This window comes from Garra rufa, chromosome 15, assembly GCF_049309525.1.
Source record: "Garra rufa chromosome 15, GarRuf1.0, whole genome shotgun sequence".
Classification (NCBI taxonomy): Eukaryota; Metazoa; Chordata; class Actinopteri; order Cypriniformes; family Cyprinidae; genus Garra; species Garra rufa.
In genome coordinates, this window is record NC_133375.1 from 25123523 (window position 1) to 25138649 (window position 15127).

The 15127-nt window shown below is 37.0% G+C and overlaps 1 protein-coding gene across 1 annotated transcript; it reads left to right on the plus strand.

The window, feature by feature from the left end:
- The first annotated feature begins 2154 nt into the window (after positions 1–2154).
- On the plus strand, positions 2155–5140 carry LOC141286565 (arrestin domain-containing protein 3). The gene is made up of 6 exons (XM_073818615.1): positions 2155–2410; positions 3583–3643; positions 3904–4051; positions 4256–4352; positions 4459–4715; positions 5000–5140. Exons 1-6 carry the CDS (start codon positions 2155–2157, stop codon positions 5138–5140), a joined length of 960 nt encoding a protein of 319 aa, XP_073674716.1.
- Positions 5141–15127: the final 9987 nt, after the last annotated feature.

Below are 15127 nucleotides of genomic sequence, written 5' to 3' on the forward strand. Positions count from 1 at the left end.
ACATGGAGTTTGATAGATGTTACAGTGATTGTATGAGATTCAAATGAGTTATAATTGCATAGAGGAGAATGGGTTGAGTATTTCCAGTTGTTAGAAATGAGCAGGCCTGTATCCCCAACCCTTCCAGTCTGACGAGGGGTGTGAGAGAAGGAAAAATTATTAGAAAGAGCAGCTGGGGTTGCAGAGTCTTCTGGACGAATCCAGGTCTCAGTCAAACCTAGAATGCTCAGGCCAGATTGCAAAGAAAATGCTGAAATGAAGTCAGCTTTGTTGACAGCTGACTGACAGTTCCAGAGCCCAACCGTGAAAAAGAAAGGTTCAGTGGAAGAGGTGTTGATAGGACGCAGGTTAGAAAGATTCCGTTGACGTGTTTCACTCGGCTGAGTCAGTCCCAAATGGATCGTACGCAAATGGGTCAAACCGAAACGAAAAAGTAACACACTTTGCACTTTTAAGCGCGCTCAGGAAGGGAACGATATCACAAACAAAAGCTTCCCTTGGCCGTCGGCTCAGTATTTCAATTTGAATAAGAGCAATCAAAACTACAATTTAAAACAAAATCACCAGGAAAACAAATAAACAGAAACGAACAAATACTCTCTAGCAGCAACAAAATGCAAATAGAAATGAGTAAGTCAATAAATAGAAAACAAGGATGTGTTTATCTAGCAGCAACAAATGTAACAACCGCCTATTTAAAATAAAGAATTTAAGGAGTCACTTACGCGCTGTCGTCCTGTGTGCGCCAGAGGACTGAAAATCACTTAAATCACTTAAACATATCCATTCTGTTCAAAATTTTTCACCCCAGCTCTTAATGCATTGTTTTTCCTCCTGAAGCATCAGTGAGCGTTTGAACCTTCTGTAATAGTTGCATATGAGTCCCTCAGTTGTCCTCATTGTGAAAACATGGATCTCAAAATCATACAGGCATTGTTATAAAGGGTTCAAATACCTAAAAAAGCTGAAAAGTCCAGGAATTTGTGGGATCTGAAGGATTTTTTTTTGGGGGACAAACAATTGAACAAATCATGAACAACTATCACTAAACAAACAAACAAAAAAAAACAGCTGTGAATCATTCAGGTAAAAACACATTATTAAGAATCAAGGGGATGTAAATTCTTGAACTTTTTTATAAATTCATCTGTTATTTTCTATTGTGTATATGTAAACATCTTTTATGTGAAATATCTTATTCAGGTCAGTACTAAATAAACAATAGCATGCATTTTGTATGATCCCTCTAATTGTGGTAAAATATTTTTTTTCAGATTCTGAAATGGCGGGTTTAAACTTTTGACCTTAACTGCACATTATAGTTAGGGCTACCTAATGTAAAGTTTTTTAAACCATTTTTTAAAACAGTTATAAAACAGCAGGATGTAGTGACCAAGAATGGCTTTTAACTACCTTTGTCAAAGTCCTACCTTCATTATTAACCATTTTATTCTCATCATATATATATTGTACTTGCAAAAAGGAGAGAATGAGCCATGCCAAAAATAATCTGCCACTTAGGAATCCTGTTGAAATTTCATCCTACATACTTTCATTCAGCGTTTAAACAACATTCACTCACTGTCAACTTAACAATACCTGATTGCTTTATATATATATATATATCTATAGAAATGTTGTTAACACAGAGTATGTTCTAACAAATAAGGGCAATTATCACACAATAGTCAGTGATTGCGGTTAAAATTCTCTTTCAACCGCAAAGCACACATCCATGATGTACTACACTGATTAAAGCTCAGGTTTGGAGAGCAGGTGCATTGAGAGAGGGATCTTGTTTTTTTTTTTATGAACCATGTTCACAGCTCTTCATGTTTCCTGCCTCTCAAGGCTGCTGTTTATGCTGCCATGCTCTAAAAACAGCTTTTCCCAATAGACTCTTTGGTCTCTGACACCATAGAAATACATCCAGCTTACATTTTACCATGTGGTTCACTTTCAGTTTACATGCACACCATGCAAGAGGTGTGTCTTTTTAAGGTAAAACCTGCTCAGCCAGTTAGTTGAGCCCTCCAACAGGTGTATTTTTAAAAGACGGATATAGAAAACAGAAGGGATATTTACAACTCCAGGCAACGTACAAAGACACTTACAGAAGCAGTACAAATTCAGACTTAACGTGCTTTCCAGGAAATGACAATTCGGAACTTCGCCATTGAGTATGATGCCGTAAATGATCGCAACACCTTCAGCAATGGGGATACTTTGGCAGGCAGAGTTATCGTGGAGGTGTCAAAGGAAACCAAAATCAAGGCTCTCACTGTTAAGGCAAAAGGCAAGGCTGATGTGTCATGGAATGAGACGCACGGGGAAGACAGTGTGACCTACTGGGATAAAGAAAAATATTTCTCACATACTCAGTCTGTCTTACCAGAGGATAACGCAGATGGTAATATGTGATGTGACAGATGCTGTTATAAACATTAACTGGTTCAAAACTATATTTATATTTAATGCCATGTAAGTGTAGTGCAATGCAAAGACTATAAATAGTTATACGTAGAAAAACATAAAATACTGGACAACATTATAATTATGGAATGTGTCTTATGTTAAGTGTTTTAAAGTTTTGGATCAGTAAGATTTTCTTTATTTTATAATAATACATTTTATTCAGCAAGGACACATTAAATCAATTAAAAGTGATTTCTTCAGAAAAATCCTTCACATCCCAACAATTCTTTGGTTTTTCAGCATTTTTTGTGTATTTGAACCCTTTCCAACAATGACTGACATCTTTCCACACTGAGGACAACTGAGGGATTCATATGCAACTATTACAGAAGGATTAAACACTGGCCGAGGGAGGGGGGGGGGGGGGGGGGGTCAAAACTTTTGGAATTTAAAGATCAGGGTAAATTTAACTTATTTTGGCTTCTGGGAAACATGAAAGTATCTTCTGTAGCTTCTGAAGGGCAGTACTAAATAAAAATATATATATTTAGGCAAAATAAGAAAAATGTACACATTTTCATACTGTTCAAAAGTTTTCACCCCCCAACTTGTAATGCATCAGGTTTTCTTCTGAAGCATCAGTGAGCCTTTAAACATTCTGTAATAGCTGCATTTGAGTCCCTGAGTTGTCCTCAGTGTGAAAAAATGGATCTCAAAATCATACAGTCGTTGCTAGAAAGGGTTCAAATACACAAAAACGCAGAAAAACTAAAGAATTTGTGGGACCTGGAGGATTTTTCTGAAGAACAGTGGGCAGTTTAACTGTTCAGGACAAACAAGGGACTCAAGAACAACTATCACTAAAAAATACAAATCAGCTGTGGATCATTCAGGTAACAACACAGTATTAGAAATCAAGGGTATGGAAACTTTTGATCGGGGACATTTTTATACATTATTTTCTCTTGTGGACTATATGTAAACGTCTTTTATGTGAAATATCTTCTTCAGGTCAGTACTAAATAAAAAATAACATGCATTTTGTATGGTCACTCTTATTTTGGTCAAATAATTAACATTTTGTAGATGCTGCAAGGTGGATGTAAACGTTTGACTTCAACTGTATATAGACAACCTTATTTAATGTGTCTGTATCTTTTTTTCTAGGCTCTTTCACTCTTGTGGCTGGTAGAAATGTCTTCCCTTTTGCCTTTCAGCTTCCCTACCAGTAAGTCACCACCTTCTTGCCATTCAGGCATTCAGTCTGGTTGATAGATGTGACTTATAGATAGACAGTATATACTTTATTGATTCCTGAGAGAAAATCGATCTTCCTTTGAAACAGTCTCAGTTACTTTTTGCAATGTAGCCAATACTTCAATGTGCTATATCCTGTATGTTGAAATATTGATCCATCATATGATGCAAGTTTTTCTCTCTGACGCCTGTTAGTCATTCATGTAAAATCTCTCTCTGTCTGTCTCTCAGGGGCCTGCCTTCATCTTTCAAAGGTGCTCATGGTAAAATCCATTACCGATTTTTGGCCAAGTTGAACAGGTCTATGCATGCAACAAGCAAAACCGAAGCAAAGTTCACCTTCGTTGCCAGAGCTGATTATGATCGGTCAGCACTGATGGTATGATCACAATAATTGTCAGTTAGACCAGCAAAATATTCAAAGACTCTTTTTAATGCATGAAATTTAAAACAGACATATGTGGACCAATAAGAGTAATAGAACTCAGTGATGACAAGGTTAGATTAACATGAACAGATTAACAGATATAATTGTAACTTCATGGATGTTAAGTAAGTAACATCAAAATTTCATCCTCTGCAGGAAACTCAACATGGCAGTAAAGACAAGAATGTCTTATTTTTTGCCTCTGGAAATATTTCAATGAATATTTTCTTGCCAAAGACAGGCTACCAGCAAGGTAACTTAAGCATTAATGGATCTATTGATTTAAAAAGGCATCATACAAATATAGGTAACTTTGATTCATTTGACAAGCTGTAATACAATATTTATATATCAAACAGGTGAAGGACTAGTCGTCAATGGTGAGATTGTAAACAGCTCAACACGAAAAATTGTGCCAAAGTACATCATCTACCAGAAGCAAAGCTTCTTTGCTGGAGGCCAGAGAGCTGTTTATACCACACAGATACTAAAGGAGAAGGGAGAGCCTTTAGTGTCCTCCACTAGACAGAATCTGTCGAAAGTATTAGCTCTTCCCACAGAAATCAGCACCACCATCCAGAACTGCCGAATCCTCAAAGTAGAGTACAGACTGAAGGTATAGGTACCCGAAAACAAGACATGCCTCGAGCAGGTTTCCAAAAGAGTTTGATGTACTTTGTATTCAAGGAATGTTGCTATTTTTTTCGGTCTGCTTTTGTGTTTTCAAGAAACAAAGGAATGGAAATAAAAGACGATGTCACTCAAGCAATTGTTTGAGTACAAATTACATCAAACAAGAAACGTTCATGAATAAATTATGCTTTTTTTCTCACTGTTCAGATTCTGTGTAGGTTTCTCTCTTGAAATCATCTACAGTATAGTTTGTTCTTTCTGTTGCAGGTTATTTTGGATGTATCATTCACTAAAAATCCTGTGGTTAAACTCCCGTTCATCGTACTGCCACTATACGACGGGACCACATCCAAAGCATTGGAAGCGGGACTACACCAAGACCTGGCAAAAATGAATATTTTAAATTGATATAAGCAATGAGCACTAGTTTTGTTTGCACTTTTGTTTTTATACTTATTGTATCCGGTGCTATAAACAATCATTTATTTTTAAGAATATGAAAGCATGAATAAAACAAGCAAAAATAAGATACATACTGTACAGTATATTTCTCAAAATTAGCATTTTTTAAAGGGATAGTTCTTCCAAAAATAATGTTGTACATATACATTTCACACTTCCTTGTGTGAAAAATTATATGTTTCACAGAAAACAATGTTTTTTTGTGTGGACTATCCCTTTAAAATTCAGAGAATCTTTTTAAAAAAAAAATTATTTTAAATAAAATCTCAAAATGATCCTGACACGTATAACCACTTATAAACCTGTAGTCATCCATAATACATAAAAAGCATTTATACTATTTGCACAAATATATTAAATGTTTCCGTCCATGCAAAAATTGTATAATAAAGCAAAAATAAATAAATAAAACATAAATGCACATAACCCTGAGAGTGTAATGGTCTCTATTGTTGGCTATATTCTCTCTGTAACCTCGTTTGTTATTAGATCAGCTCGGTTAATTCAACTAAAGGGGAGAGTATGTCATGTTCCTTTTACAAAGCGAGCATGTGAAGAGAAATGGAACATCAGAATGGCATTTACCGTGACACTCAAGCCCTCACTCTGACATAAATACAGAGAAAGTCTCTGCCTGTCAACCTGGAGGCCACTGAGCTCCGGCGGATATCTTCAACACAGCAACCTTTCTGCACCAGTATCCTACTTCTCTTTTCTGTGTGTACTAACTCACAGCTTCTCAATTCAGTGCTCAACAGACACTTTAGTGTAGAGTGAAGGATGTGGAATCAATATTACAGCTAATCTGTGACCTCTGACCCCCCAGCAAAAGATGAAATATAGAACGTCTGAATCTTTGTAAATGGAGGACACTGAATTTATCTGTTCCACCGGAAGAGCCCTTTGATATATTTGAGCAAAGTTAAAAAAAACCCACTATTCTTTAGAAATCCTTGTGACATTCATGTAAAGGTTTTCTAACGAGAAGAAAAACCTTTGATCACAGTTTACAACAAGGTTTATACCAACATGTTAAGATCTATTTCACTTGATTTCTACAGATTTAAAGGGATAGTTCAACTAAAAGTTAAAATTCTGTCATTAATTACACTCATGTCATTCCAAACCTCTAAGACCTTGGTTTATCTTTGGAACACAAATTAATTAATTGAACATTGCTGTCTATGCAGGGTCAGAAAGCTCTCGGATTTCATCAAAAATATCTTAATTTGTGTTCTGAAGATAAACGAAGGTCCTACAGGTTTGGAACGACATGAGGGTGAGTAATTACTGACAGAATTTTCATTTTTGGGTGAACTAACCCTTTAACTGGAAAGTGATTTTACTGTGAATGATCAGCAGCCACCTTTAGTTGACAGTGATTGGATGAGTTTAGTATTTCGCCTCCCCCTTCTGGAAAGCAAACTCTGTTACTTCTCACTTATATGACTTGACAGTTTAATAGTATCTGTTCTCTGGTGCTCGCCATGTAATTGTAGTAATTCACTTATCGAGTAGAAATCTTTAACTGCTGTGTGTGTAGGCTTGTGCCGTCAGTAAATAATGTCACAACATTAGACAAAGCTCACGGGAGGCTGTTTATTGAAAACGATTGCTCCGATCTAATTACAGGAGACGTGAGGTTGATATCTTTTCTATGAAAACATACACAAATAGGTTAATTGGGGTAGCATAATTGAATCATTGCATTTGTTTAGCTCAACCAGATGACCTTTAACATTAAGGTGACAGTGGTGACATTTACTGTATGATCTCCTGTATGAAGCTGTCTCAAATTAATATGAGTTATTGAATGGTTAATCCTATGTTGCAGCTTTCCAGGAAATACCGTGTTATTTTATTGACCCAAATTAACTGATACACCTCTATATAACTGATACACCTCTATATAAATAACAGCTGATTAGCTGGAATATCACACAGTTGAGCATAGAAAATGAGATACCGTGATGAATGTTTCTCAGAGACAGCATGGTGATTCCGTAGTTGGCCTACAGCATGTTGCTTATTTTAATGTCAAAGGGACACTGGCTGTTTCTCAGATTCGTTCTAAGAATGCAAAGAACGGATTTGCCTTGAAGGAACAGAAGGACATAAAGACATAGAACGCATCTTTGTGAGAATTAAGATGTGCTGTGTTCTTGTTGCTTAAAGGGATAGGTTACCTAAAAATAAAAATTCATTAATTACTCACCCTCATGTTGTTTTAAACCCATAAGACCTTTGTTCATCATTGAAACACAAATTAGGATTTTTCTGATGTACCTTTTTGGGCCTTGAACATGGTAGGACCCTTGCTGTCTATGGAGGGTCAAAAAGCTCTCGGATTTCATCAAAAATATCTTAATTTGTGTTCCGAAGATGAACAAAGGTCTTATGGGTTTGGAACGGCAGAGGGTGAGTAATGGCAGAATTTTCATTTTTGAGTGAACTAACCCTTTAACTGACTATCTCAATACCTTCTGAGCAATAGGACAGAACTATCCAATGCACAATAAATTGTGCAAATAAGAATGTATATTTATTGTTAGTCATGCTTTTTCATGATTCTTTTTAATATGGCAAAAGAAAGTATTGCAGGCTTTCTTCAGGACTAGAAACAAACTCGAAACAAAATGACAAAGGTTTTCAAGGTGTCACACTTTGTGAGCTTGTGGCAGGAATCTATCAAGAGAACTTCAAAGCTTACAGGTTTCTTTGCGTCAAATTTTTGATTTCAACTTTGGTTGTCAAGTTTGAAATCAATGCCATCCTCAATGTCAGGAACAAATCCGAGTGCTTTCATGCATTCTCTGTACTAGTGTCCTCAAGTATTGCAAATAAAGGATTAGTTTCCAAGGTGTTCATGTCTTTCTTTCATTTTTGAGGAAAACATTCCTATATGAATTTTTCTCCATATAGTGGACTTCAATGGGAGCCAACAGGTTGAAGGTCCAAATTGCAGTTTCAGCGCAGCTTTAAAGGGCTCTACAAGATCCCAGTTGAGGAATAAGTGTCTTATATAGTGAAACGTTCAGTCATTTTCTAAAAAAATATATAAAAATTTATATACTTTTTAACCACAAATGCTCGTCCTGCACTAGCTGGACTTCACGCATTACGTAGTTACTTTGGAAAGGTCACGCATGAAGCAAGTGGAAGTACCAACTCAGTGTTTACAAAACGAACGTGCTGTAAGGGATTAATTACATATAATTTAGCTCAAAGGGAATCGAATATGATTCAATAGGGAATTTGAACAGAATCGCTGTTTTACGGCTGTTCAGAGTCGACCCGCGATTCATTCACAAGCCGTGTAACAGAAACTCTGCAATGGATATCACTATCCAGAATATAGTGAAAACACTATATATTAGCACAGTAGCAAAATCGGCAGTTTAAAACATTAACTTGTAAGCACAAAACACAAGATACTTTCTAACAAAAATATGATTTTATTGGATAAACCTAACACATACAAACTAATCTAACATAAACACACACATTCACACAGGTTGCAGACAGAGAAAGTGAGGAAAGAATGAGTTTAAAGGAATGAAAATATGAAGTCCCAAGTTTATAGCAATATGTGCAATTGCTTAGACCTGAACAACCATCAATCACTTAATTAACCCTCGTATTGAGTCTCTCAAAGAGGTTATTAAACTTTATAACAAAATGCACCAGTTCAGTGAGAATCTGGAGGTTGTACTTGCGTTGCCTTTGTATCGAGGGGATTCCTTTCGTGAGTCGCTCCAAAAGGGAGTTTCCCGGAGTTGCTGATTGGATGGGAGTTCGGTTGTCGTTTGGTGGACGTGAAGTCTTGGGCGTTGGCTTGAGGATTCGAGTTGTGCGCTGTTAAAGTTGAGGTCAGCGAAGACGTTTAGGTCGGTCGCGGCTTGCACAAAACTTAACTAGAACACGAAACTCTCAACGGAAAGAAATAAAAGAATTAAAGTAAAAGACAGGAGTGTAATGATCTCCTCATGTTTCCTTTAGAGGAGCAGGCTGGCATTCAGGCCAGGCAGCGTCGAAACGCAGCGGCGCGAAGCACAAAGATTAAGAGAGAGTAAGAGCGTGATTGTAAGAGTAAAAAAAGTGTAAGAGTAAGGAGTAAGAGAGAGATTTTAGGGTGTCCTGAGTTTTTAAACTCAGCTTTTGGACACATCCCAAATGGTGTCTTGATCAGTTAAAACATTGTCCTAACTCAGGGGACTGTTAGTTGCTCCTCCCAACCATAAATCACAATGTCATCTGATCAGTCCCGTGATCCCAACTTTCCCGCTCTTGGCAAAGTTAAATTTGGAAATGATTTCGATAACAAGACTAAAATACATTTTACAAAGAATTGAATTACAGAAACATTTCGAGAATGCCATTTCGGGTTCAACCATATCAAACACCAATATAAACCATCAAACTATTCAATAGTTATCAAAAAGGACATACACAATAAGTGATTAAAACATAATAGGCAAATGTGTGGGTTACATATATGATAGGAAGTTATACATAGAAATGACGAGTTGCTCCTAAGTTCTTTAGCACATTTTAGGCGCATATGTACATCAATAGGCAGTTTTCTGTGCCATACTGTGGACGTAAGGATGTGTTCTGTGAGGGTCTGTTCTCTGAGCTGGAAGTCAAAAGGTTAGGGAAGGAATTTCAGTCTGTGTCCCCTGTGTGGGGGAGTCCACCAACCAACTCTAATGACTTAACTCATGTGATGTTCATGATGTGCATTTCTTTGACCATTAATCTTGGTTATTTGCTCCAAATTTGACAATCTACAAGGGTCCTTTTGTTTCAATGTTGCAAGTTCCTAGTTTTAAGCTTCTAGTTTAAATGGTTGCTTCCAGGCTGGCTGGCGCCAGGTTATCAAACGTCAGATTTATGACGGGGCCTCTTGTGGAATTTGAGTCTGTAGAAGTGTTTTAACTTCTAATCGAATCTCCTAAATTGTCTGATTCGCGCTGAAATCCTACAGTGCAAAGAAAGTCAAATGCCCTTTACAAAAAAAGGTTAAAACAACGATGTCAGATAATTTTGACGTTTGAAGAGAAAATGAGATAAAGTTTTTTTTTACCCTTCTACCTTCTTGAACCAGAGTACACAGACAAAGAACTTACAGTGCGTGACCTTTTCAACATCATTACATGGCGCATATCACAGAGCTAGCGCAAGACAAGAATTTGGTTAAAAAGTATATCAATTTTAAGCTTATTTTTAGAAAATGACAGATCATTTCACAAGATAAGACCCTTATTTCTTGGCTGGGATTGTGTAGAGCTCTATAAAGTGACATTAATACTGCAATTTGGACCTTCAACCCGTTTTTCCTTATTGAAGTCCACTATATAGAGAAAAATACTGGAATGTTTTCCTCAAAAAACGTAATTCCTTTGGGACTGAAGAAAGAAAGACATGAACGTCTTTGATATTCTGGAAGTGAACTAATCTTTTAATTTTTGTCAGTAAGAAATGGCCATATACTGTGGCTGGTTGCTTTACATGCCTGTCAGATGCTCGCTCCTAGCTAGAATAAGTTGCAGTGCGGACCAGATTTATGCTGTTTAGTCCAAGGACTGGCTATGCGAGATTAGTGCAATAATATAGAAGAATTGTGACATCTTGGCACCAGATGTAAAGGCTATCAGTTGGCTACAGGACGGGTGAATCATACTCCACATGCTGTGCGCCACAGTCCAGGCCTGATTCTATTACCACTGAGATTCCGATTAAGCATATTTTTTATGGATCACAAACTAAAGGACGAGAAACAGTCTGTCGGTGTGGTCACAGCACCTCATTAGGTCCAGCATTTATCCTGCATTTGAGCAAATCTATGAGCAGACAGCTGTCACAGTTTCTAATGAGAGCTATAGCTGATTTAAAGTCAGTGAACAGACTCGGACTGAAGGGAACTCATCAGAGACCCGTTACAGGTTTAGTGGCAGACAGTCAAATGTCTGTGGCCTAGGGATGTACCGAATCTGAATACCTTATTCGCAAAGGAAATGAAGTGCACTACGAAACCCCTAAAGGAAATAAATACGAGATAGAAGGAAAATATGTTTCAATGCTTTCTCTCGCAATTATATTGTTGGGTAATTATACTGTATATAAATTGCAGGCAATATGAAATCGCATTTGAATGTGCATTCGCTTTTTACTTTCACTTTTGAGATCAACGATCACACATAATCTGTGTTTACTATTGAGTTGTAAGATTAGATGTTTGTCAGGTGCTCACGATTTGCAAATCATTCACCATCATCCTATCAGTCATCTCTCCTTACTCTGTTTATGTGGTAAGTTCGATTTTATGTACTGTATGAACAGGTTACTGCTAACAAGAGGCATGTCCATTTAGTGGCTCTGTAGAACGTGTTATTGTTTTCTGTGCCTTTCCGAATACGGATTCACTATTCTGGCACATCCCTAGTGGCCTTTAGGCCACAGAATATAGGCCATAAAATTAATATTGTTGTATAACAACAACAGTAATACTACTATTATATTATATTAAACATACATTATTTTTTCTTACATCTATGGGACTGTACATAAAAAATAGCTATAAAGGAAGATTGCTTTTTCTCTGGTATGATGAGAAGAGAATTATACGATGAACTCCAGATGTTTGGGTATTACTATATAAGGCAGACAATTAAACTCATTTAAAAGTGAGATTTGCACAAGCTGCTCTTGAAAATTAGATGAAGGACACTAATCAGAAAAGCAGATCTGAATCAATGTGAAGAAAATCTAAACTATGGATGGATGGATGGCAGTGTGATTTGGGAAAACATAGCAATTGAACACCTCATTTTTCTTCTAAATTAAAAAGGATATTTGATAACAAACAACAGTAACCACTAGAGATGCTAGACAGTCCCTATTTATTTCTCATGAAGATGGCAGGCCCATTTCACTTCAGCTATAATTAATTGCATATGGAAGTTCAGTGCCACACATAAGACATGCTGGGAATAAAATGGTCCCATAGGAAGTACGCTTCCATATTTGCTTTGCTACAGGGATAAGGATTGCGATTTCACAGTTTTACATTCAAATATGGGTGCTTTGCATTTTCAGGATTTTTACACATTCAGTAACACGGTTCACTCGTTCAGACCCCATCAAAAATATGGAATGACAGCATGCTCTTATAAGCAGAAGAATTTTGCCCATATAGTACTTCAGGAAGTCAGGCATGAACAGATGTTTGTCTAGTTAGAGGGGGAAGGGAATTTGAAGAAAAAAGTGTGAAAGTGAGGACCATCTGTTGTCTTTGTGCAGACAGAATAAAATTTCATCTGTTCCCACTAAATGACTTCAGTTTATTGTGTGCAATGATGCAAATCACAAGTCCTTGAATATTTTTAGGAGTTGCATTGTCAAATTACTAACTAAAAATGTTCTCACACTCAATCACAATAAATTAAATCTGAAATGGAACAAAATGAGAATATGCATAAGGCTCAGAGTAGAAAAGTTTATGAAATGGGGAAACATCCATTCCAACAAGCATTAGACGTATTAATGACGTCTGAAAGTGAACTTTTAATATCTCACAACATCTGTTCTGTTTCGTTTTATCCATTACTCCCTAATTAGCTAGACAGTTTGGGGTTGATGTTGAGTGGAAACCATGTTGTATCCCTGAACGCTGAAACAAAGACGAATTGTGCTGTCCTGAAAAATTTGCATCTGCACATCTGTAGTACTTCAGAGATTTTGTTGCAGAGAGATGAAACCAGTCATATTCATCCTTTTTCTGTTCTTACCTGAACAGGTGGCAGAATCTGTCTAGTGATATCAAGATCAATGGACCATGATGTTATTATTTTATTAGCTATATTAAGAAAAAATAACTTTTCTCTATTTGCCTTCGGACCTAAAAAGCTGCTGACAGATATTCCCACGTGGATTTGGGCAAGTTTTTGCAGGTCGTATGGCTTGAATTCTTTCACTCTCGTTCTTGTTTAGAATGTTTTTCTCGATCTGGCCGAGACAGCTGAAGAAAAAATGACGAAAACTTACCTGTGGGAACTTTTCCGCAAGACTCGAAATGCATACCAGTAGAACATATCACTGCAGTTTCCAATAGAAATGAACACTAGAGGCAGTAAAATAGCGAGCACTTGTAATTAGCCTTTTTCACAAAAATCGGAAATTACGTCACCGCGGGGTAAAGTCAGTTCTGCTACAGGTCTGCACCTATTATATTAATGTGCTCTTGTCTCAAATAATGCCTTTTACCTTTTCCTTTTTGTCTGCTTTCCAAGTTGTTGTCATATAATCAACAAAGAAACAACATTTTACTTGTTTGTGATTTATATGGGCACTCGGACTGCTGACTCAGCAATATAATATACGCAACATCGCTAGCTATAGTTTCTGTTCTTAATCTCTGGTATATTTAAGTGTATTTTCTCAATTTACTCAGTCATTTCCCTTGAATCACTACATCATGGTAAATTATGACAGCATTTATATCTAAATGCCCATTTTCCCAAAAATAAATTAAACGATTCTGAGTCTGGATGATGCATAAACTCAATACAACAACGTAATCCAGATCCAAAAGGAATAAAGCCATTAATCGGAGTCATGTCTTGTTTAGTATTATATTATTTTATTATCCCTGGGCACATTATGCAACGTACATTTACACCGTAAAATGAATAATGAAAAGGAGAGCAAGTAGAAAATACAATATTACTTTAATAATAATAATAACAATATTAATAATCGTGAAAAAAATGATGTGAAGACTCATAATGCACAGCCAGCACCAAATAGACAGAACGGCAAAACTCAAAACTGTACTGTATTATAAGTGCCAACATTCATAATTAAATAAACATAGTATTTGTGATGACCAGAAGCTGACACAAAGTTTTTGAAGAAATATTTGCTATTTTTAGAGTAAAACACCGGTATATATCATAGTATCATAGTATCTATTTTGTAAAAATAGACTTAAATTCCCGAACTTACGCTTGTTAAGTATGACTGCTGCTGTCATCGGAAAAACTTTTACTCTGCAAGCGCCAATCCGGAAGCCAGGAACACGGAAGTGTGAAAAAGGCTAATTGTTTTCATATACAGTTATGATTACAGCTCCATATGTTTCACTTTCCAGACGTTAACAAGCTTGCTCGGTAGCTCAGCCGGCACGGAATTGGACTTACTGTGCGTTCACACCGCCGCCGGCGAGAGTGTCAAAATTCGCTCTGGCTGCCCTGCAAGCAATGCTGTAGAAAGATTCCTTGACGCTCTGACGATCGAACGCTTGGTCTTGTATTTAAAGCGGCCGCAAAGCAAACAATCATGTCGATCTTGTGCAGACTGACAAGTAGGGTGTAAGTTAGTTAACCTCATTAAATATTTTAAACATGAAAATAAGAAATTTAATTTAATTGTAGTTACATGTTTGCTAACGAAATAAACCAATTAAAAGCCATTTGTATGGTGTGGGTTTTGTGTTCATGGTTAAGTGCAAACTTAAAAACAGTGACACGTCATAGATTACAGGGAAACCCGCCACAGCAATAATTAACTTCTCCTCTATTTTCCTTGGGAACTTATGTGGCCGGAACCAAGTTTACACGACTGCGTTCTTTGGAAACCTCTCAGCGGTGAACTTCTACATTCCGATTGGTTGCCGCCGAGCCGCGTCATAGCTCATTACCATAAAGTTGACCTGACTTCAACTCTCCCCTACGCCCATACCGCTCTCGCCGCTGGCTCACATTGAAAATGAATGACTTCCGGCCACTTTGACGCTCTCGCCGCCGGCGGTGTGAACACACAGTTAGGATGCGTAATTCTTCGGTATGAATCCTGTGAAAAACATGACAATTATTTGCTTTTGTTCATACTGTCGGGTAGGTTTAGGTGTAGTGCAGATGGTAGGGGAGAGTG

Bases quoted from the DNA above. Each gene is read 5' to 3' on its own strand.
- LOC141286565 (XM_073818615.1), top strand. From the start codon at position 2,155: ATGACAATTCGGAACTTCGCCATTGAGTATGATGCCGTAAATGATCGC. The intron at 2,411-3,582 runs GTAATATGTGAT...CTTTTTTTCTAG, and splicing joins ACCAGAGGATAACGCAGATG to GCTCTTTCACTCTTGTGGCT. The intron at 4,052-4,255 runs GTATGATCACAA...CATCCTCTGCAG, and splicing joins ATGATCGGTCAGCACTGATG to GAAACTCAACATGGCAGTAA.